Genomic DNA, 24,385 nt, shown 5'->3' on the forward strand with positions numbered 1-24,385 from the left:
GGGTGTTTCAGTGGGCTAGGAAGGACATACACAGATAAATTCTATTTCACGGTACCCAGCATGTGCCTAGGTCTATGTAGCTATTAGGACAGCTTTCATGTTTAGAGACAACTGAAATGCAGATGGAAACACACAGATGTTCCCTGACACGTGTATTGGACCCAAAGCTCATGAAATACATTTCTTGACTCCTGATTCATACATGTTTTAATGGCCTTTTTAAATAAATCACATTTGCATGCTTCCCCTTCACCCCAGACCTTAAATTCCACAGGCTGACCCAGCAGGAGTGTACCCTTTTCAGTACTGGATTCACAGGGTCTCTGGGATTACAAAGTCTTCATAAAACAATGGCCTCTCTTTCTCTTCCTGCTCATCTTGTTTTTCACTCTGTAATCTACCCGGGCTCTGGTTTACACCAGTCCACCTATCGGAAATCTTTTCCTTCTTCCTCTTTGGCTATCTAGATTGGGTTCATTCTTCAAGGTCTATTTTGAATGTAATCTTTTTTGCTTTCTTTGATGACTCTCCAACCACAGATAATTTCGCCCTTGTCTAACACCGGGTATTACACTAGGTATAACCCTCAGAAGACCTGACATTTTAACCTGTACAAAAGATATCTATGGATGTGAAATGTCTGTTCCATTAAGATCTCTGATGTGGTACTGACCTTTGTATTGGAGGTAGCACTAGAAACATATTCCCTTTCAACAATAAAAATAAAAAAAAATTCTACTTGATGAATGTAAACTCACTCAAGCTGTCCCATAATTTCCCATCCTTGAACGTGGTCAAAGAGATCAAAAGACAAAACCAGCTTAATGGGGCATTTAATTTGAGGGGCTAGGCAAAAATAGTTGAGGGACTTCTGGTAGGTTAACAAAGTATGCCTGGATTATGTGGAAACCCGAAGATTGCCCTGGAAACGGCTAAACATAATTTGAAGGCACCCATGTTATAACTTTATTTATTTGTGGTTTTAAGATGAACACAAGAAGTTCAGAGGCTTTAAAGGACATTTTATGAAAGGACAAATTTTGAATGCATTGCAAATTAGGTTACCTAGTTCACTTCCAAATGAAATAAAACCAAGTTAGAAAATTTAGCTCCTTCTCTGTAGTGAAATAATAATAATAATAATAATAATAATAATAATAATAATGCCCAAGTAATGTCATTTTCTCCCTTCAAATTATAAGCTAATCAGCGAGGCCTGTTAACCTCATATAAACATTTCATTAAGGTACTCAGATGACATTACTGCTACATGAATAATGAATCCCCGTCCCCAGGCTCTACCTAATTTACTGCCCTTTATTTGGTGGCTTTGCTTTAGAGAGCACAGGGAAAGGTGAAAGATGGGAAGAGAACCGGTTTAACTTGTATCCGAATACCTTTGCAGATTAAACAACACAACTCAACTCCCCTCCCCCCCCCCCCATCTTTCCATCCGCAGCTCTCGTTTGTATCCCAATCAATGAACAGATGAGATGACCCGAACAAAGGGGACTGGCACCTGCGCCTTCTCCGTCGCAAACATTTCTTCCCACACAGGGCCCTCCCTGGTCAGCGTTTGGCCGACCTTTCTAGTTCAGGCTCCTTCCTGGGTCACCTCGGGACCCCTGAGCAGGACTCTGCTGCAGCCCGGGCTCAGACACGGATCTCTCCTCCTCCTCCTCCTCCACGTGACCAAGCGGCGTGCGCCGCGGACAGACACCGCAACGCGGTAGACCTGGTGACAAAGGCTCGGGCGCATCCGGAGTCCCGCTGGCCTCCCGCGCTCAGCGTCGGCGGAGCCTGCGCAGGGCGGTGCCGCGCAGCACGGGCCTCGGGAGCGGGAGCCGCAGCCGGGAGCGCGCCGCGGAGCCGAGCAGAGCCCGCCGCGCGCAGCGCCGGGCAGCAGAGGAGCCGAGGAGCCGAGCAGCGCCCGCCGCGCAGCCGAGGAGCGGAGGGGAGGCCGAGGAGAAGCCGAGCAGAGCCCGCCGCGCGCCGGGGAGCGGCTCCACGGAGCAGAGCCCGCCGCCCGCCAGTCCGTCCGCCCGCGCCCCGCTGCTCCCAGCGCCGCCGCCGCCCCGGAGCCCCGCAGCGACTTGGACACGGGTAAGCAGGCCGCGGTCCGTGAGCTCGGCCCCGGCAAACCGGGCCCCGAGCGCCTTCCCCTCCCGTACTTACACCACGGCTCGGGAGATGATCCAGGACACCATCTTTTCGGCCGCTGGGCCGCTGACCGCAGGCCGCGCGCTCCCTGCTCGCGCTCCCCGGGGCCGCGCTGGCGCCCTCGGGAGCCGGCCCGGTGTGTGCGCGCGGTGCCCGGAGCCGTCCGGAGCCCGGTCCCCCGCCCGTCCGCCCCCGCCCGCGGCCCCGCCGGCCCCGCCGGCCCCGCCCCTGCGCTCCGCTGATAGGCGGCGGCTCCGGGACCCCGGCGGGCGCTGCGCTCCACCGACCTGCGCGGTCACCTCGCTTCCCCGGGCCGGGGGACGCCGGGCGGGCGGTGAGAGCGCGTGGGAGCCGAGGCCGGGGGCGGGGGAGCCGGGATTGTGGAGTGTCTAGTTAGGTGCGGCTCCGGTGCTCACCCAGGTTCGGTAGCCAGGGCCCACCACAAGGCCCGGGTTGGCACCGCGAGGCTCGTGGTGCAATGCAGGGGCCAAGGGAAAGCGTCGGGGGTCACGTTTGGGGTGATGGTCTTGCGAGGATGGCGAGGCTGCTCTGGGCCCCCTGGGCCACCTTTTCCTTCAGTATCCGCCAACTCCTGTATTGCCTGCCACAGAGCCTAAAATGTGGACCCAGGATTTCCGACCCGTGATGCTGTTTACAAGTGTCCTTAATTTTTTTCCCCGTCGTGTGTGTGTGTATGTATTACCTCTTGACACAGTCCAAAATTTTAAGCTCGTAATTTTTTGGGCGAGAAGTACCGAGTTGGGAAAATGACCTTTAAGTTTCTGTAGGTGTTTTTCCCTTGGTCCCCTGGTGGAAGCAATAGTAAAAGTTCTCTAAGCTAGGAAGAATAATGTCTGTAATGTGGGGCTTGGAGCCTTTAATTAAAGTCCTAGAAAATACGATGGCTCATTTTGGGACATACTGTAATTTAATCTTTTTGTTCCTCAGTTTCCCCATAATAAAAAGAGGCTAATAATACTCTTGCTCACCTCCTGCTCTTCAAGGATGATGTAAGGTATTGCTAATTAACGCGTTTAGAAAGGGCTCAGAGTTGCCTGGGATGGTATCAAGGGACGGGGTGGGTGGTGGTGGGGGGAAGGGATAGGTTACCATGAGTTCCTTTTAGTTCACGAGGCCTATAAATTAAGAATTTTGGTCATGAAAGAAAGCAGCAGACGAGGCACGATGGTGATCTCTTGTGATCCCAGCACTTTTGGAGGAGGCTGAGGCCTGCCGGATTTCCTCTCATAAAACCAGGAAGCAAAGCGCTCAGGCTGCTTTTTGCTCTTTGGTTCTTTTTGCTTCTTTACGTTAAGAATGTGTGTTTTTATTTCAGGGGTTGCAGTGCATAGTTCGTTCCGAGTGACTTAGTCTGACCATTATTCAGCGTTATGTTTACCATCTAAGCCCCGGTTTTTCTGGCACATGCCTTCCATGCCCTCTCATGCCCTTCCATGAGCAGAGGTCCTGCCTGCAGTGTCTTTATCTGCAGCCCTTCGTCCCTCCTCACCCTTAACATAAACCTTTCCTCTCTTTTCTGAGCCAAGCTGTATATTCATGCCTTTGACTGAATTTCATCTTTTTCTCGAATGCTTTATTCTCCATTCTCAACCTCTCTGACCTCATAAACCCCCCCCCCCCCCCCCAGCAATTATGTACATTGGTAACTTATCCCTTAAGTTTCTGGACTCCTGTCACTTTTGGGCCTTCAGTTTCTTCTTCCTCTTTTTGCAGTGATGGTTCTTGTTATTGTTTGCAGGACACAGCCCCCTTGTTCCTATTTCAAAAAGCCATGGGCTGTAAACCACCTACCCAGTGTTGGTACAGTGTTGTTGAGTCATCCTCACGCCCCAGACAGCCCTGGAGTGTTGATTCTCCTTGGTACCATGGAAACGGAGGTTTAGAGAACTCAACTCTTTGGCCAGTGATCACATAGTTCATAGGTAATAGAGCTGAACTCCAGTACTGTGATTCATACCTGAATTGGGTGGCAGTTAGTTGGTCCAGAGGGATTGCTCTCTAGGGGGAAATTAGCAAGCTTTTTTTTTTTTTTCTTTTCTGGTTGTAATTGGCATGAACCACCAGCAGGTGATGATGAGCCTTGGGATGCTGTGTGTGGGACATCCTGAACGAAGACTGTTCCTGTGTTCTTCCTGGCTTAGGATCATGCTTGACATTCCTGTAATATTTGCAATTATCAGAGCCTGAAATTTCCAGCTTATAAAGCCATAGTTTTAACCAAGACTGAAGTTTCTTGTCTCTGTTTCTACACACTCCTGTGGTGTGAAGGTTGTGTTCACAACTGGATTAGAAATTGCTGTTGGTTCTGTTGCATCGTGTCATAAGCAGGGCTTGCAGTGCAGTCAGGTCCAGTTACTAATTATTTTGACCCAGCATTCATATGCTGACAGGCCCTTTTTAAACTTACTTTTATTACCCCTTTTCGTTTAGATCTAGATAGATGGATTTGTTTGGAATTGCCTGTACGAGGAGTGTGTTACCGAAGGGCCACATGGAAGCCGATATGGCCGAGAACTAATGACCTAAATGAGAGTCAGTCTATCCTAGGAGAGCGCCCAGCTCTTAGAGGTGGCTGCTTGCTGTTTGTTACTGGATCAGATACTTGAGATCTGTTAATTGATGGCTATTAGATACATGCTCCAGTGTGTAAGATGAGGCTTTAGTCCTGTGTGAGAAAAGGGAATATGGTATCTTCTGCCCAGCTGCATGTGTGGTGTGTGTGTGTGTGTGTGTGTGCGCGCGCGCGCGCGCGCGCGTGTGCAAGTGCCTGTGCTCCTTGCACAAATGAAAGCGAGAGAGTGTCAGGCATCCTATGCTTTGCTGCTTTGTCTTAATCCTTTGAGGTAGAGTTCCTCTGACCTTGGAGAATTCATGTTTTCAGCTGGGCTGGTACCCTGCAAAGCAGCTGATATGTGCCCCTCACCCCACGCACCTGGGTAACTAAGTCTGGGTTATGGGGCTGGGCAATGATGTGGGTGGGTAGAGTGGGGTTGCTGGGGTTAGAGCTCTGGCCTTCATGGTTTAGCAGCAACCACCTTTAACCACTGAGCCTACGCCAACTCTGAGTAGCTTTCATAATGTGGTCTTACTAGGCGTGCTTGCTACCGTTCCACATAGAGGCTAGGAAAATATTTAAAGCTTTTTTTTTTTGTTGTTGTTGTTGTTTTAGCACTATTTGTGTATGTTCTGTGTGGAGTGCATCCTTCCGGGTGAAGTGTCAGGACATTGAGCCCAGTCTTGGTGGGAAGCAGTTGTTTGTAGGCGGGAGGACATTTTCTCTGGAGACCTCTTTCTCTTACTAGTAATGAGATGAATGGTGAGTCACTGCTAGTTTTGCTTTGAATGGATATGTTAATGGCTGGTGATCGAATGTAAAGGGTTTAAGACTCATTTAAAAGTCTCCCTCTCACTACCACATCCTCCTTTAGTTGTCCTAGGAGGCAGTGGAATGTACATCTTTTTGCATGTTAAAAGAGCTCACTTATTAGCAAATCAACAGAGAGCAGGAAAGTACCGGTGGCGGCTACCAGGGCTACCGGAGGCGTCGAGAGCCTGGGTGTAGAGCAGAATTACAGGGTGCAGAGATAGTATCGTGGGTCTTGTAATTATTAATGAATATGCTAATGAGACTGAATACTGGGTCACCTTCCCATTTCCAATAGGGAAGTATTTTTAAATAATTGAAAACACTTTCATCTGTAAAAAGGCTAAAATTACCAAATTACCTTAATAGTTACTTAGAGAGTAGTGGCAGAGAGAGACTGACTCAGAAGAAGAAACTTACCCTTTTTCTGTCTGCTCCACATGAGCCCCTGCCCGCCTGCCTCTTTTTCAGCCATTGTCCTTTGAGTGTCGCGGTTACAGCAGAGGTAGAGGTTGGCATCCTGCGTGGGACCGAGTCATAAAGGGATGCTGCTGAAAGTGTGGGACCGAGTCATAAAGGGATGCTGCTGAAAGTAGGGTGAGATCGGGTTAGGAAAGGCAGATTAGATAGGGAATTACATAGTCAATACCAGTACTGATGAGAGGCACCTATCAGCTCACTGTCTTTGATGGCTAGCTCTCATCTTTGATGGCTAGCTCTCTAGCTCTTGGCAGCTCGCCTGGGAGTCACCATTGTCTCAGGTCTTTACATTTAGGAAGTAGCCTCCCCTGAAACCTGGATTGAGACCAAAGAGCTTCCCCCCAACCCTTCCTGGTTAAAAAGTGATATTGTGTCAAGTGGCACTGACACACCATGCATCCTCAGGCACATTTGACGCTCATATAAAACACGGTAGATTGAATCACAGTTCCTTATTTTAAGCTACAGCTTTGTGAGTTCAGAAAACTGATTTGATTCTCAGGAAGCTAAAATAATTTGATGGTTCTATCCTAGGACTACTTACCATTCCAACAGAAACTTACAGATGTTCATTTGGTGTTGTGCTGTGATTTGATACCCACAAAGTAAAGATGGGAGGTGGAGGAGATCCAGTCCTGTGCTTCACTCCAGTCCTCCAGTTCCTTTCAGAAAATCTACTTTTTATTTAAGTTCTACCAAAGAGAAGGAACAAATTATGTAAATGCCTTCTCCTGGAGAAGATACTTAACTTACAGAGAGGGAGAGGCTTTTGTTACATCTGCCTTAAAAAACAAAACAAACCCCAGCAGATTTCCTGAACGGTCCTGAAATCCCTCACCTCCTTCTTGCTAATAGGACCATTCTTAGGTGTAAAGTGGTTTAATGGACAGCTTCTTGCCAGATAAATAGAAGGAAATCAAGAGACCGCCATTTCATGAACAGAGATGCAAAAATCCTCAACAAGAGGCTCCCAAATGGAGTCCAGTAATGTGTGAACTGACGCTGTGCACTGTAACAAGGGGGCCATCCCAGGTGGACAAGTCTGAGGTGCCCCCAGAGACATCACTTAAATGAATCTTCGTGTACCAAGAAGCTAAGAAAGAAAACCAATATGGTCATATCAAAACAGGCAAGCAAAACACTAGACAGGCCCAGGACGAGTTCCTTATGACGGTGTTTACTGAACAGGGATAGGGGAGGGCTCGAGGGTTGGCTAAGAACAGAACCAAACAGTAGGTGATCATAGTTCGTGGTGAAGAAATGGGTGCTTTCTTGCTAGGGGAAGGAGAAAGACCACCAACAACACTGCTTTCCAGCAATGGTTAGAAAATAGGCCAAAGGGCTTTAGAGACACCTTGCCAAGGAGGAAATACCCAGGACAAATAAGCCTGTGAAAAGCGCCCTACCCCCATCTCACAGGTTGACAATGTAAAAGGGTGTGTGTATTCTGTACCTATGAGCGTGGCCAGGTTCACAGCACTGGGGCCACAGTGCTGGCCAGGACATAGCACACAAGGGAAAGCAGTCCACTGACCCATGGCATGGTCAGACTGAAAGATGGTTTCTCCCAAATCAACTGTGCTCTTAACTGTTGGCCCAGTGATTGTGATACCCTTCAGTGTTGACTCCTGCTACAGGGAAGCAACCCTACATGTGTTTATAGGAGCTTGATTCACTGCTGTCGAAACTCACACTCGACCAAGATGTCCGTTACTTAGGTGGTCTAGAGAAGTTATAGTAAAACTCAGACAGTGCTGGGGGACAGTTTCGTCCAGGAAACCTCACTCCGCATTCTTATGAAAGAAACACTTCCTGAGAAAGTCTGTGTATGTACTGTGTGACTTCAAGCACATGACCCAAAAAGGCAGAGCCATGTGTAGCAGAAAGATACGTGGCTCTCGTAGTTAGGGGGATGGGTGAGGGCTGAACAGGCAGCTTTGAAGCACAAGAAAACTTTTCTGTTCTTGTCTTGCAGTGATTCATAGGCGCCATGCTAACATCTGTAGATGTACAAGATCAATAAGGCCCTATTTGCAAGACGATGTGTCTGTGGCCCATGGATGTCACAGATGCACCTCCAGTGGCTGTGTTAGTATTTTATACCCCACCTCCCCTCATTTTTCTTGCTGCCTCAGAGTTTCTCACAAGCTTTTTTCCTAAATCCTCATCTTAGAAAAAAGTTGGTACTCATTCATAGTTTCCCCTGTGTGATGCCGATCAAATCAGTCATAGCAAATCCTTTCTTTTTTGGTTTTTCGAGACAGGGTTTCTCTGTGTAGCCCTGGCTGTCCTGGAACTCACTCTGTAGACCAGGCTGCCCTCGAACTCAGAAATCTGCCTGCCTCTGCCTCCCAAGTGCTGGGATTAAAGGCGTGCGCCATTACTGCCCAGCTAGCAAATCCTTTCTAAGAAGTCGATTGGGTTGGTGAGGTGACTCAGCATATGGAGATACTTGGTCCAGAAGACTGGCACCCTGAGTGTGGTCCTCCATCCCCAGGACACACTGGAGGTGGGGGGGGGGGAATTGGGGGAGCGCTGACTTCTACACGAAGGTGCACAGGCAAATAGTGGTTGTAAAAGGGGGGAGGGCGCTTGGAGGGAGGAACACTGCATATGTTCACATGTTTAACAATTTTGTAAGCTCATATGAGATTTTTTTTTTTTTTTTTCTAAAAGATAGGGTCTTACTATGTGTCTCTGGCTGGTCTGGAAATCACTCTGTAGACCACATTGGCTTCTTAACTTCTAGAGATCTGCCTGTCTTCTGACTCCAGAGTGCTGGGATTAAAGACTGGACCAGGTCCTGATGTCTTGATTATTAAGGAAACCGGCTCAATGGTTCCTCCACTGTATTGCCGAGAGTGTGCTAATGCTCACAGGTTGTCTGTGGAGAATGCAAAGATGAATTTAAATACCTTAGGGGACAGCTTTGCACACATTTTTATATTTCCATGGACGCCGCCTGGGCTTTTGATTGTGCCTTTTGAGACACGGTCCAGGCCTGTTGTTTCAGACTGTATCTCCTGGCTGTTAACCGTTCCTCTGCATTTTCAAAGCTGACTGTATGGGTTATGTCTCAGACTTAAGTGTCCAGGGCATCTATTTAAATCATGTTTGATGCTGCCTGAATCCATTCTGTGCTTGCTCCAGGTCAGCCATCTTGTAATCTCTAGCTGGGGTTCAGAAGCTTTTAAAAGCACATTAGAATTAGAGTTGTGATTCGTTATATTAGAGGGTCATTGCGGTTACTATGACCTTTAGGTTTGTGAGCTTCTGTTAATAAGCTCTCAGTCTCCCTTAGCCCCGTCCTTGAAGAGGTCAGTCCCATGGTTTCTTCAGTTTCCATTCTTCCTACTCTGAGATTTTGTCTTCATCCGCCCTCTGTATCATTCTGAGAGTCACTTGACCTCTCTCATACCTTCATAGAACCTCTAGGCACCTCTTTGTTTTCTCAGTTTACTTAATGCTAGGGTTTAGAGACTTACTGGCTTCTATTTGTAATCCCAGTCCCTTGGTTTTCTCTGCTGTGTAAGATTGCTGGTGTCAAGTGTGCACCAGTATACTTTTCCTTCCATTCTTGATTGTGTTGGATGTTTGGGACATTTGTTGCTGCTGTTGTTGCCTCAGCTACATATGTAAATGTTTATGATATGAGACAAGTAGCACATCCTATTCTTAAAAAAAAAAAAAAAAAAAAAGACAAAAACAAAAACAAAAAAACTGCAGAGGGATAGCCCTGTAGTAGAGTCTGCACTGAGCAGGGCTAAGACCCTGTCTTGACTCCCAGAATCCAAAACATAAAAGAATAAAAACAAACTGTCGACACTGAATGGTTGCCATCTGTGTCCCCGCCAGCTGTCCCTCTGACAAAATACTTAAAAGTCACCTCAAAGGGAGGTTCACAGGTCTCAACCAGGGTCACCCTGCTTGGTTTCCGGCTTGTTCCTGCCTGAGGCAGAACTTCATGGCTGGGCACATGCTCCCCAGAGCTGCTCACTTATCCACTTCTTGGAAGGAGGGGAAGAGGTAGGCCAGGGTCAGAGTATTCTTCAAAGTCATGTCCTTCCGTGCGCCTCCCCCCTCCCCAACTCATCAAGTTTTTACCTCTTTCCCCTAGTATCAACAGCTGGAGACCAAGCTCTAACATCTGAGCTTGCAAGACCGGTCCAGATTCAAACATCACACCATTCATTTGCAGATGCTAAGCTTTTGGAGAGCAGGTTGTGCCTTGCACACCCCAACTTGCCTTGTTTAGTGGTCCTTCTGGTAATCTCTACATCACGCTCTCTTTCTGTAGATAAAAGTAAAACTCTGTCAGCTGTGTAATAGTCATCTGGTGTTTCCGAGAAGCTTATAGAAGAGAAATAGTAAAATCACAAAGTCCAGTAGAAATGGAGAAAATCAGTTACGCTTTGAAAGATGAAGGGAGCATGGATGCAGAGTTCCAGTTGATACACGGTCCGATGAACAGCGTGCTGACAGGCTTCCTGAGTAAGGAAAGCTGTGGGCTGTGTTATCTACTTCTTGGTTTAGTCTGGAAGGTTGGGTTTAGGATTCCAGGCCCATCACAGGCCAAATGTATATTGGCCTACATTAAAGGCTGCACTTCAGACTCTTTGCCTTTAGGGGATTATTTGTAAATTACTAAGATAATTAAACACAGAAACGTATGAAAACTCTTGGTAAGTGTACACTGTCATGGAGATGTGACTTGTCTTGAGATGAGTAATAGTCCATCACACGTATCCTAGGCAGCCTTTGCAACAGAGAGACCATGGAATTTGGGAGATGCTTACTTTCAGCTGTACAAAAAGGAACATATAGGCAGCCAACGGCGACTGCCAGGGTAATATGCCACATATATTGATTTGAGGAAATTAAAAAGGAAGGGAGAAACTGTTCTTTTTGAAGGAACAAACTGCAGCTGCTCCAAAAAGGTGACCCGTTGGTGGCAGGGTCTCTAACAGCTAAATAGCACAGGTAAAAAGAGCGAGGGCTAGCAAAGGGCTAGGAGCAGTCAGTTCTGTAGCCAGGAGTCTGCTAGTCCAGTTGGCACCGTCAGATGCACAGGTCACAGGCTGGGTGTTTGGATGCCCCCTTCACCCTGTCTGTCAGGTTGTGAGCCCCGTTCAGCTCCTTGAGTCCCTTCTCTGGGCCCTTTCTTTTTTACTCCTCTTCTCTTTCCCACCTGTCTTGTGTTAGGGCCTTGTGCCTGCCATTGTGGCTCATGGACCACTGAGCTATGCCGCAGCCCCTGCCAGGTTTTTCCAGGGCTCAGTAGTTTCTCCTAGCAGCTCAGAATCTCAGTGTTACCAGTTTTCTAAGGATAGAGTCCCTTCTGTGCCAACCAAGGTTTGTCTCCAGCACTCCCCAGTGCTGTCCATTCCGGGGACTTAGCATAGTAATGTTTGAAGTGCAAACAGCCATGTCAAGATGCTCACAGATAAAGGCAGTTCCCTGGCTGTAGTCTGGATTAGGACCCTGCCCCAGACACTGTCAAAAATCTTGGCTGTCTTGCTGTATTTCTTTTTAGAGGGCATGAGTAGGGCCTCTGGAGACAGGGAGGTGTTACAACCCACTGTCAGCAGGGACAGGTGAGAGGGTTTTATAAGCAGCTAAAGGCAGAAAGGGTGGGAAAGATTAGTTTCTGTGGCTTGCCTTGGAGCCAGAAACCATGGGTGGAAAAAACGAAATTGTGTATCATGATGTGACCTCATTTCTCTTGTTCTCTGTCGTTAAATTCTACCTTTCTGAATCAGCGAGTCTTCTCATCCACCTCCTCCTGGCTGCCTGGCACAGCAAACAGCGTGGGCTTTCTAGTACACAAGGGAGGAGGCTCTGCTGCTTACCCTCTTCCATGACCAGTGTCTTCCCCAAGCTCTGGTTAGATTCTGTCTTGCCCCACAGAGCCCTGTGTACACCGATCTCTTTGTTTCCAAAATTGATGCGTTACTATCTCTCTGCCCTTTTGCTGATCCTGCAAACATGGCATTGTACTTCCTTCCCTGGGGCATTTGCTGTTCCCTGTTTCAAGATGAACACCTGGCAAGTTCAGCTGGAGACTGACTAAACACTGTTCCTCAGACTGTCTTAAGTGTGGTCCAGATTCCAAGGCATCTCTGTCATAGATTACCCAATCTCACCTAGCCTCGAATGGATTACTTTACCCCATTGTACTTAACCACTGGCTTCTGTTCTTATTGTCTGCCTGATCTTCCTCCAATTAAGCTGCAGGTTGTTACTTCAGGAATGTTGTCTGTCCTGTTCCACTGTTTTGGTCTCATACCTATACACACCCAACCTTAGGATTTCAGTGGCTATTTATACCTGAGAAGACAGGTTGTTTGTGATTCTCCTGGTGTTTGCCCTCAGGGTGCAATTTATCGAATCAACAAAAAGTGCTGAAGAGACCCCAAATCAGCGGTCATGATCCGAGCAGTCTGAAGTTGTCTTGGCAGAGTGTGGCTCATAGCAGTTCAAGTGCAATGTACCGAGGAGGCAGGCTAGGGAACAGGACATAGCGCACGGACACCTCTTGAAGCCATTTCAGAATGGTCCAGATTTCAGAGAAGGCTCTGCTGGAGACCAGGTAGTTCCAGGAGATGCTGAGAAGATTGGAGGGGTGTAGCTCAGCTGCTTGCTTGTCAGAGGGCAGGTTGGTTAACAGCCAGAGAGTTAGAGTAAAGGTGGGAGCCAACAGAATGAGAGGGGAGACCCCTCCTGGTCTTTGCAACAAAGAATAAACACGGGTCACCTTGCTCTGTCTTCATTCAACTCAGCTGTGCTGGGGCGTTGGGGCGTGGGATGTGGAGGGCGACAGAGGATTGGACAGGGGTTAGGGTGGGTGAAGACTTGGTTTTTGGAGCACTGTTTGACAGTAGTGTGCTCATAGATCACTACAGGTCACCGAGGTCATCTGTTCCCCGTCTCCCAGGCTTCACAGAAAGGGTCTCCTAATTGTTTGCCCTGCAGTACAAACATACCTTTTTGTCAAAGACCTTTAATCATTAATGATTTCCCTTTTTTTTTTTTTGAAAGCAAAGATTGCAATTAGAGTCCAGTTTGCTGTCTATACTGAACTGACCTAAGTTGAACTAAAGGCCTCAAACCCGAACAGAACCTTGTTCTAGTTACAACCCTAAGACGGCTAAGTGGCTATTATCTCCTGTAGATTTCTGCAGGATTAAAGGTGGGTGTGAGCTCTTGGAACCAGGCTGCTGAAGGCTCATTCATTTCCCAGGCCCTCTGTCCTCAGGGCGCCGCTCCTGTAGGAGCTGGGCTTGTTCGCCTGGCTCTTCAGACCCAGTACCATTTGCAAAATGCGTGTGATGGCAGCACTTCACGCTGAGTGGTTTTGAGCTCTCGCTAGGTAATAATGCCTTTTAGCTCTTGGCGCATTGCCTGATGCATGATCCGTCTGTAGCAGTGATTGTCTTGTTCTCTGAATGATCTCACAGCATTTGGACTTGAACCTCGATTTACTTTTTTTTTTTTTTTTTTTTTATTGCAGTGCAAGGGATCAAACTCAGGGGCTTGCATATGCTAGTCAAGAGCTCAGTTGAGGTAGTGTAGAAAGATAGGGGAAATGATGGGGTGAGAGGAGAAACCCTTTCTTTCTCCTGAGTTTGAAGTTTCTCCAGCTGAGAATTCCTGCACACTAATCAGCAGCATTTGCCACAGAGGTTGTTTATATAGAGGAGACCTTTCAAATAAGGATGTTAAGATAGCCATGAGCTGTGCTCCAGGCCAAAGCATTGTGAGCCTTTCCCAGCTGTAAACCTACAGTCTTCTAGGAACTAGGAGCTCCATTTACAGTAAGGGCATCTTGTGCAGCGCTTGTGACTCCAGCTTGTGACCCGGGCTTGCGATATCAGGCTATATTCCTACCACAGCGCCTCCAGCATCATCGCAGGATCTCGTTGGCCAAAAAGGGCGAAATGTTTCCTAACAGCACTTTGAGATGTAACTTTCCAGTCACCAGATCCTATAGATGGCCACTGTCAAGACATCTAAATGTGACGTTGTCCACGCCTGAGAGACACTCACATCCATGCCTGGCGATGACTTAGTTTTCCTCCACGCTCCTCTCTGTTAACCTTTATACTTAAATCAATATTAATTCTCTTTTTGAAAAACATCTGCCTCGCTCAGTTACATTATGAAATTGTTTCCTGTGGTGAAGTCTTCACCTGCGTAAAAGTCTTTGAAAACAACTCCCTAGGCCACTGTCATAGTAGCTCTTGGTAGCCTGTGATAGCTGGTGGTAGCCTATGGTATCATGGGGCTTCTTCTCCAGTCGCTGCCAGTACCATTGAGCTGCACATGCAGCCCAGACTTTGATGTTTTTACTTCCAAACTTTGATTCTGTTTCCTTGAACTCCAACCAACAAACAAACAGAATAGTTTATCAAAGAATGTTTTAAATTGGCAGTGGTGTGTGGAGGCTGAGCTACTCGCATCCTATATTAAATAGAAGATGCTGTTGTACTTTCCCTGCACCTAGGGTGATGGGAACAGGCTTCCTTCAGCACTCAGTGCCTTACTGCTGTGCGTAAGGAGCTGCTGGTGTTTGGGGGGTACTTGACATGGGTGTACGGACCTGGAAGGGATGAAGTTTGCACCGTGGTAAATTGCTAACAGAGGTTCTGACCATAAGTTTCTTTATGCAGCCCTAGTCTTATGACACATTTCACAATTCATATCTATGTTAATACAAGTTTCCTGGGTCGCCATTGGCTTGTCATTTCAACACAGTGAGTAAAACGTTTCCCAAGGTCAGCACTTTTTGCTAACTTTATTTCGTTTTCATCTATTTGATTTGCGCGCATGCTGCTCCGCCTCAATGTTTATCAGAGGACGACTCAGAAGCCCTCCTCTCTTCCCATCATTTGGGCCCCAGGATCAAACTCGGGTTGTCAGGCTTAGTGCTAAATACCTACCCTGTAAGCCATCTCGCTGGACTTGGCCTGTCAAGGTCAGTGTTGGCTGTGCAGGTGACCTGAGCTTTAATCTGGGAGCCCATGGTGAGAAGAGAATCAACGAGAACTGTCCTCTGACTCCCACACATGCTCCACACTCCTGTCTGCACAGGCTCATGCACACAGTAGGACAGCAGCTCATGCACACAATAGGACAGCAGCATGTGCACCGAAAAACAACATTTTGAATACCGAGCAACATTTTGAATGCCTGTGTGCTTCTCTGTCGCCTTTCTTCCCTTCTTCCCTCGTGCTCAACAACCAAAAATGTGTTACCAGGTGTTTTTGATGTCAAGTGGAAATTTGATGGAAAAGTGGTCCTATCTGTAGGAAAATGACTTAAGCTTGTTCCGGTCCTTAGATTGAGTGTCATTTAGAAGGAAATAAGGGGGTCTGGAGAGGTGGCTCAATGATGATGAGTACTTCCTGCTCCTGCAGAGTACATGGTAGCCCACAACCACCCGTAACTCTAGTTACAGATGAAATCTAGAGGATTTCCTTTAGGTTGTTTTTTTTAATTTAATTTATTTTCCCTTTATACTTCTGTTGTTGAGGCTGTTAAAAATGTGTTTTCATTTGATATGACGGCTGCGAGTTCCCATCAATAACAGTCTTGGTCTCCTTGGTCCTCAATACGTTTTACTTATATTTTTGATTTCAGTTTAGGGCTGGGACTAGAGTCGACTGCAGTGGGCCAAGGGCAGAGGAAATACCGTTAGTTGCAGCTATGTGAGATGACTACTGCCTAAAATCTGTCTGTCAGGTGCTGGCAGCCGGGTCAGCAGGACACTAGCTAGGGACACCCTGCACATTTGTAGATAGAAGATTGGCTTGTTTCATTATACAACATTGGAGTTTAGGGCTCACAGGGGCTTGCCGCCAGAAATATAAGGACCACCTTGATACTCAGGGTGGCAAGCTCCTCCCCTCCAACCATGAGGTTTTCCTGGGCCCTGGGTAGGGGGGAACGTTTCTCCTTGGAGGTTAGAGTGACTGTCCAGCCAGGTAGAAAGAATTTTATTATCAGTGGAGGGAGAATGGCAGGGAAAATTCAAGTGTCTGTAAGCAGTGTATTTCTGCCTGGAAGGATGAGGTTGTCTCTAGGCAGCAAGAGGTATGGCATTCCAGTGGCCCTGCAGTTTTTGTGTATACCTGCCTCAGATGGGATCCCTCTGAGAGTGCTGGAGTAGGGGACAATGACAGAGTCAGTAGTCTATACAATCTTAGCCTGTTCATGCCTGGTAGTAATGTCAGGCAGCAGGCTATGCTCTGCAGGCTTTATTCTGAATTACTTACGAGTGATGTGAGCTCTGTGATACACTCTTCTTACCTTTTGGTGTTGGGGATACAGGCCACCAGGATCTGTAGGGAATGTGCAGTTCACATGTATGTGAACGTCATTCTACTTTATACTTTGACCGGAGCCAAAGGAGCGCTAGTGAGTCTCGTGTACTCCTGTGTGCTTTGAGGTTTCAAGTCTGAGAGGATACAGTGTTTAGTTTGGGTTTCCTTGCTGTGAAGAGACACCATGACCACGACAATTTTTAGGAAAAAAAAAAACAAAACCCAAAATATTCTTTAGGAAGGTTAAAATGTTGACATCTTTTATTTTACTAGTGGCATAAAAGTCTATTTAATACTAAACAGGAGATCTCCCCCCTCTCCCCCCATATTGGGGGTTCTATCTGAGGCTGTTGTCTAAGGATGGGAGGGCAGAGGAATGGTCATGGTTGCTCTTTTCTTTAGGCCTTGACACTCTGCCTGCCTCCGACCTGGTGCCTGTGGCTTCATTCTGAGCTTCCATCAGATTAAAGCCTGGGTGTGTGGCAGGCTGCTTCATCGACATATTTGAGCAACAGCTTGTAGGGTTTCACTGTACTGAGTACTTGTGGCATTTTTATTACGGAGACTATCATTTCTTCCTGCAGCATGCTTTCAGGTTCTACCATCAACAGTAAACTTGAGAGCTGGCCCTGGTGATGGATACCTTCCATTCCCAGCACTCTGGAGGCAGAGGAAATTAGTTGGCTCTCTGAGTTCGAGGTCAGCCAGGGCTACAAAGAGAGACCCTGTCTCAAACAACCGACCCAGCAGCAAGAACAACGGTCTGGTCTGTGAAGTGGTTAAAGCGAGTAGCTGAGCGAGGAGGAGGAATTTGGAGTGTGCCCTTCTCAGTTCTGCCAGACCACTTCCTGATGCTGATCTTGGAGGGGTGGTTTGCAATCAAGGACAAATTACCATCTTCTTGAGGAATTACTGTTTTAATGCATTTACTATAGGGCCTGGCACAAAGTAGGTATGCTTTTTATTATGGCCAGACTCAATTGTGACTATAGATTTGATTGTCTGGTTTCCTCAGTTACTGTGAACTTATTATGCTTTGCCCTTCTTGTTAGCCTAGCCCTGTGCATACAGAGTTATCTGTATTGAATTGAGGCACTTACTCCAACTCCTTGAGACCTGGAAGAGCTGGTAGTTTTTATATCTTTTGTCTAGGCAAAAATGAGAATGTCTCTCTTTGGAAGCCTGGCGTGTCGCTTTAGCGTGTCGCTTTAGCGTGTCTTCAGAGTATTCTGACTCAGCTCATTTTTCACTCTTCTGATCAGATTGTCTCATCCCTTCTCTCCCTTTCTTGCCCCTGTTCTTTTTGTCCCTGGTCTCCTGTGTCTCAGGCTGGCCTTAAACTGACCCTCTGTTTTCCACCTTGTAGGTGTGTACCATCATAACTATGAGATTATGAATGTGGGATTAGGGTTCGAACTCAAGCCATCCACTAGCTCCTAGCTGGCCTCCCCTCCCACCTTTCTGGAATTAAAGGTGGATGCTACCACCTTTACTCTTAGATGGTTTCTTAAATCCAAAATTGTGACTATTTTTCCTTATTAAACAAATTTCTTGTTTATACTTAATTACTTTTTTTGTTTGTTTGTTTGATTTTTGAGACAGGATTTCTCTGTGTAGCCCTGGCTGTCCTGAAACTCACTCTGTAGACCAGGCTGGCCTTAGAAATCCGCCCACCTCTGCCTCCCAAGTGATGGGACTAAAGGCGTGCACCACCACTGCCCGGCTTTTTAATGTTTTTCTACACAGGGTTTCTCTGTGTAACAATACTGGCTATCTTGGCCTGGAACTCACAGAGATCCGCCTGCCTCTGCCTCCAGAGTTCTAGGATTAAAGACATGTGCTATAATTTTTTTAAGGTAGGGTAATTTTCTTGTTTTTTCTCCCTTAGGCAGATCTCCCCTCCCCAACCAAGAAATCAAGGGTCTACTTTGGCTTCTTGTTTAGATAGGATAGAGTCCACTATGGTGAGAATATGGCATCAGGGAAGACCCACCTCCCAGTGACATACTTCCTCCAGCAAGGCTCCCCAGCCTTCCCACAGAGCACCACCACCTAGAGCCAAAGTGTTCAAACACACGAGCCAATGGAGAGACATTCTATATTCAGACCACAGCCTAATGCCCCTGCCCCCAACCCGTCTACCCTCATGCATCTGTGGCTCTCTCATGATAAGAAATGTGTCTTTCCGCTTCAGCAGGCCTCATGGTCTTTAACAGAAGTCTTCTGAGGCTCAAACTGTCTGTTAACTGTGTCTCAAGTTCCAGCTGGGGTTCTGACCCCTGTTGTGGGGGAAAGCATTGGCAACAGGCAGGAAAGGCATGCTTCAGGGACAGAAAGCATTCCCTTTTCCTTCTGAGACAGTCTCCTGGCTGGTCTATAAACTCTGTAGCAGAGGCTAGCTAGCATTGAATTCCTGATCCTCCTGCGGCCTCCCCATCTGTCTCCTGCTGAGATGACAGGCTTGTATCACCTTGCCACGCTGAAGAATACTTTATCTAGGAAGGGAAGAATACATTTCTGATAGTTTTATTTATTTTATTTCCATCTTTGTTTTTGTTTTTCAGGACAGGGTTTCTCTGTTGTAGTCTGGCCCACTTGGAACTCATTCTGTAGACCAGGCTGGCCTTGAACTCTGAGAGATCTGCCTGCTTCTGCCTCCGAAGTGCTGGGATTTAGCAGTTTTCAAAAAAAGTGCTCGGTGAAGTATCTTAGTTAATTGATATATTTAAAATGTTGACTTGTAGTTCATTGTTCTTGTTCATATTGGCCAATCCAGTCTTTTTTATATAGTTCTTGTTTATACAGTGCTTGAGTTTGACATGAGACAACACCCTTGTAAATGTCTTGACGCAGACCTGAGATCAGTTAAGCATTTTCTTAAATCATTCATCCCTTGAGTGCACATGGGATTCAGGCAGCACAGTTGGATTACCTGGAACAGTCCTTGATACTTGATTATTATTATTTTTTTTTAATGAATGGCCTCAGGAAGTAAGTGTGTGTGTGTGTGTGTGTGTGTGTTCCCATGGTATGTTATGACAGTGCCCCCCTTCTGCCTGTTCTAGTCATTGACTGCCCTCACCCATTGTAGGAAAAATACCCTGTCTCTAAACTATGTTTTAGGCACAAACATCAGAATTCATGCGTGTGCCATAACACGTGTGTGGAGGTTCTCCCTCTCACGTGGGATCTGCCCCAGGTTGGCAGGCTTGGCAGCAAGTGACTTCTTTATGTGTTGGACCATCTCCCTGGCCTGGAAAATACTCTTAAAGTCATCTCAGAAAATCCTGGTTTTGCCTCCCTTTTCCCGTCTTTGTGTAAATTCATCACCTCTATAGTGACCTTACCTGGGCCATAAAAATGGCCTGGTCAGAAATTAATTTATATGTGAAAGTAGAACACTTTTCTCTCTTAGGTGCTGTTGAGTATTATTTTAATAGTATGTACTTTTTTTCATACTTAAAAATAGCTTCTAATTTAACCTAGATTTTTTAACAATATCTACTTAGATTTTTCTGCTGTAAATACACCATTAAAAGGTTGGTGTTGTGGCTCATGAGTGTAACCTCGACAGAACTGCCAGGGCTTTGAGGCCAATCTACATTGTGAGTTCCAAGCTAGCCGGAGACACCATGTCTTCCACAAAACTGTTTAAAACAACAGCCACAAAGTAAATGTATCACCATGTGGCTTGAGCTCACAAGGAAAGGAGGATAGAAGAGTGAAGTTAAAAAAGAGAAATTGAGCTGGGCAGTGGTGGCGCACACCTTTGATCCCAGCACTTGGGAGGCAGAGGCAGGTGGATTTCTGAGTTCGAGGCCAGCCTGATCTACAGAGTGAGTTCCAGCACAGCCAGGGCTACACAGAGAAACCCTGTCTCAAAAACCAAAGAGAGAGAGAGAGAGAGAGAGAGAGAGAGAGAGAGAGAGAGAGAGACAGACAGACTGACTGAGAATTCCCGCTTCCATGCTTCCATTTCTCCCTAAATAGAAAGCTAGCGCGTTTACCTGCACCTGAAAATGTGATCATGAGCTGTGGCCGCTAGCTCAACAGTGGGGACCTTGTGACTGTTGAGCCTTCAGCAAACGGTGCTGGGCTTTCTGAGTCGCCTTTTCTTCCTTTCATCATCTGCATTTTGTATGTAGCACCTGGAATTTGGAATATAACCTGCATTTTTCCTTTTTCTTACGTTAAAAAAAATTATCGTTGTGGCGCACGCCTTTAATCCCAGCACTTGGGAGGCAGAGGCAGGTGGATTTCTGAGTTCGAGGCCAGCCTGGTCTACAGAGTGAGTTCCAGGACAGCCAGGGATACACAGAGAAACCCTGTCTCGAAAAACCAAAAAAAAAAAAAAAAAAAGTTATTATTGTATATGTATGGGTTTTTTGCCTGTATGTATCTCTGCTCCAGAGTGGTACTGCCTGTGGAGCCAGAAGAGGGTGTTAGATCCCCTGGAGCTGGAGTTAAATAAAAAAAGCAAACCAACCAACCAACCAAACCCCCCCAAACCAGTGGTTGAACGGCCATATTGGTGCTGGGAACTGAGCCCAGGTCCTCTGGAAGAGCAACCAGTGCTCTTAATCACTGAACTGTCTCTCCAGCCTCCTTCTGTTACATTTTTAAAGGATTGCATCTTTTCTGTTTGGGGGAGGGGTGGGTTGAGACAGGGTTTCTGTGTGTAACAAACCCTGCTGTCCTGGAACTCACACTGTAGACCAGGTTGGCCTCCAACTCAGATCCGCCTGCATCTGCCTCCTGGATGCCAGGACTAAAGGCGTGCGCCACACAGCTGCCCTGTTGAAAGGATCATTTATTTATCTCATTGGGTTTTTAAGTCTTCATTGTAGGTTAGCATTTTTTCCCTGACCTTGGGTAATTGGATATTCATACTTGGTTTGCATGGGGAAGAACCTCTGTTTGGCTTGCCTCTGAGAGAAAACGTGATCCTAGGTAATCCACAAGGACAAGGGAACCAAGCAGGAGAATCTCTGCTGTTCGCTCAGTTGGATTCCCCTCACCCCCGTTTAGAATGGAATCCCCCTTGTGACAAAGCTCTCATTTTTTTTTTTGAACTTGGCAGTGAAACTTCCTCTTGGGACTCTCACAGGAGTAGATTCGCAGCCTGGTGCTCTCTCGGAGTTGCCTTATTTGTCTGCAGAGTCTGGAGCTCTGACTTCCTTTTCCCCTGAGGCTGCTTGTTAAGTGGCGTTGATCTGGGAAATACTCTGCAAGCTTCCCCAGCGACTGAAATGGAGCATTGCCTGTGTAGATGCTGCCTCTGAAAGCCAAAGCCCATCTTCAGCTGTAGTGGAGGGACTGACTCTTCACAGCAGAGAGAAGAGCTGGGTCTCATGGTACAGGTCTGCAATCCATACACTTAGAAGGCCGAGGCAGGAGGATGGTGAAGTTGGCACCAGTGGGCTACATTAAAATAACTTAGTCCTTTTCCCCCTCCCCCAGCATTTATCCTCCTCTGTAGGCGACAGAAGGGAGGACCGAGAAGCACTGGTGCTTTCTCTCTTCCTCTTCTGTTTATTCTAAGCAGTTCTATGAAGTAATGGCCTGGTGAAATGAACAGAGAGAAGTTGAAGACTGCTGCAGACTCCCACTCAGAGGGAGGATTGTAGGTCTCTGTTCAGTGTCTTATACTCTTTACATTAAAATGCCACGTAGAATATTAAAACACTGTAGTCGGAAATTCCCAGGAGTCAGATTAAGTGGAGAGGGAGGAAATGGTTAAAAAACAAAACAAAACTGAGAAGGGCTGAAGCCAGCTGGAGGCCCACGGTGAGGAGCTCTGTAGGTCTGGTAGGTGCTGTGTGCAAGCAGGCTCACTTCAGCCAGTGCAAGTGTTCCTCTGTCTTACTCTGGGTAGTGGCTGTAGCCAGCCTACTGAGACTCTAACCAGTCTCATTGCCATCTCATCGTGTGTGTGTGTACTCGTGACCATTGGTGTGTCAGTTCATAAAAGCATGGATTTGGATTGAGGTCATTCTGTGAGCCCCAGTTCTGCCCACGCTGTGGCTGCACACACTTCTTTTTTTTTTTTTTTTAAACCTCTGTCTCTGTTTCTTCGTGTTCTCCATATTGGAATAGTAAACCTTTCTTATAAATGTCAAGCGTGGAATAAATGAGTCGCTAAATGTGAAATATTCTTGATCCTGCTTCATTTTTACGGCGTCGTGGTGCTTGGCTGCAAACTGGCAGAGCGTTGCCCCAGGGCAACGGTAGTAAGCTGCCAAGGTCTCTGCCTCCTGCTCCTGCCCTAATTCAGCTCAGCTGCTTGTCCTTTTGGATTTGCTTCCTTCGTGGCAATTTTTCTTGGCATGTAAGACAGACAGCCTGCCCTGGCATAGGAAGACGCTGGAGCTTGGCCCATCATCGTCTTCCCGGGTAGCCTGTTATTTCACGGATGCACTTTGAGTTTCTAGCCTGTGTGCTCAGCACAGCAGCAGTGCCCTCACTGGTGGAATAGCAGCCCTCAAGCAGCAGCAACAGTCCACCATGTCCTTTCCTTGCTGGTTATCTTGGGTCCCTCACACTAGAAATTTTTGCATCTTCTACCTTCATGGTCTGTTACCTGAAGTCTCAGGAGCATCTTCGGATCCCTCTTTCCTCTTGACCTGCTTAGGAATCCAACCTCAGCCACAGCAGGTTTCTCTCCTCCCCCCACCCCCCACTCAGCTTCTCTTCTTAGCACTGGCGGGCCTGGAACTCACTATGTAAATCAGGCGGGCCCTCAACTCATAGAGACCCTGCCAGGATTCAAGGTATGGGCCGCCACGCTCAGCCAGGTTTCTCCTCAGCACTGTTGACATTTAGGAGGAGATGGTTCTCTGAGGAGACTGTTTATTTACCGACGACTCTAGGCAACCCTTTTCCTGAAGGCCTGACACCAAAACTGTCTGCATAGCACCCAGTAGTGTACAACAGGACATTGCCTCCCCCCTCTGTTGTTCAGAGCCTGTGTACCACTTTTGTCCTTCTCATCTGTGCCATGAGAAGTTCACAGCTGGGTCAGAGACATTATGATCATACCTATTTCTTTCTGTTTTAATAGGTCCCTAATTTTGCCTGGCAGTCCTTTAACATTTTACTGGTTAGTGATTTTAGTTTTCATGTTTTTTTTTTTCCAAGACTTTTATTCTCCTCAAAGTTTCCAACTCATCTTATTCCATATTTGTTGTAGATGACCTTGACATCAGAGATAAGACAGAGGCTGTTAATCTGTCCTCACTAAACTTGGTGATATGAGCCATGAATCCTGGTTTAGCATTGAAAAAGAAATGTCGTGGCCTTTGTTCAGCTGAGTTGAGGGGGAACCTGATTATAACATAAAGCAGGAGAAGGGGAGCTGTGGCGGGGCATGCATCGAGAGGGAGTGGGTGTGAGCCACCATGTGGGTACTGGGAATTAAACTCAGGACCTCCGGAAGAGCTGTCAGTGCTCTTAACCACTCAGGCATCTCTACAGCCCTGGGAGGGGCTGGTCTTTGTAGGTGGAGGCGTACAGACTCTTGTTGAGATGAAATCTCACTGTGTAGCCCAGGCTGGCCTCAGACTCAGAGAACCACTTGCCTCTGCCCTCACTGAATGCTGGAACTAAAGGTGTGCACCACCACCCACACAGACTCACACATTTTTGATTGCCTGTGGTGAGTGCCGTTTGTGGGTGGTGTTAAAAGTTTCAAGTGAGAGTAAGTTATCAGTTTCAACAACCTCTTCATTAGTCCTCTCTCATCCATTTTTCATGCTGCAGGCAGATCTGTTGTTCTGTGTGCAACTCTCATTCCTGTGCTTAGTTGGCTCAAAGGCATGTTCAGGTTCCTCTTGCTTTTAGTCTGAATTTCAAACCTCGTAAGACCTGTCTGTCTTTGTTAGGATGCACCAGCACCAGATGATATGACTGACTACCTTCCTCTTCACCACTCTCACCTGTACCCTTCTTCCTGGGTCTTCTGGTCTTCTCCTGTCCCACTGTCCCCAGCTCCAGTTATACCTCCTGGGTTTCACTTCATCATGACACTTCCTGGGAGCTA

At 47.0% G+C, this 24,385-nt stretch overlaps 2 protein-coding genes across 3 annotated transcripts in view; one reads left to right on the top strand and one right to left on the bottom strand.

Annotated features, from left to right (window-relative positions):
• Reep3 (receptor accessory protein 3) overlaps nt 1-2,334 on the bottom strand; it is an 85,209-nt gene extending 82,875 nt beyond the window's left edge. The window contains exon 1 of the mRNA XM_034524364.2: nt 2,176-2,334. Coding sequence (XP_034380255.1) covers nt 2,176-2,207 — 32 coding nt within the window. The 5' untranslated portion in view covers nt 2,208-2,334. The remainder of the gene's footprint in view (nt 1-2,175) is intronic.
• The window catches only part of Jmjd1c (jumonji domain containing 1C), a 166,355-nt gene continuing 143,868 nt past the window's right edge, over nt 1,899-24,385 (top strand). Inside the window, exon 1 of one of the 2 annotated variants that reach the window (XM_034524362.2) lies at nt 1,899-2,103. The gene's annotated coding sequence lies outside the window, so the exon portion shown is untranslated. Of the gene's footprint in view, nt 2,104-2,478; nt 2,495-24,385 lie in introns of those variants that run through there. The other variant, XM_076917025.1, reaches the window with a different exon arrangement.

The sequence above is a fragment of the Arvicanthis niloticus genome, chromosome 20 (assembly GCF_011762505.2).
Source record: "Arvicanthis niloticus isolate mArvNil1 chromosome 20, mArvNil1.pat.X, whole genome shotgun sequence".
In the NCBI taxonomy this organism is placed as follows: Eukaryota; Metazoa; Chordata; class Mammalia; order Rodentia; family Muridae; genus Arvicanthis; species Arvicanthis niloticus.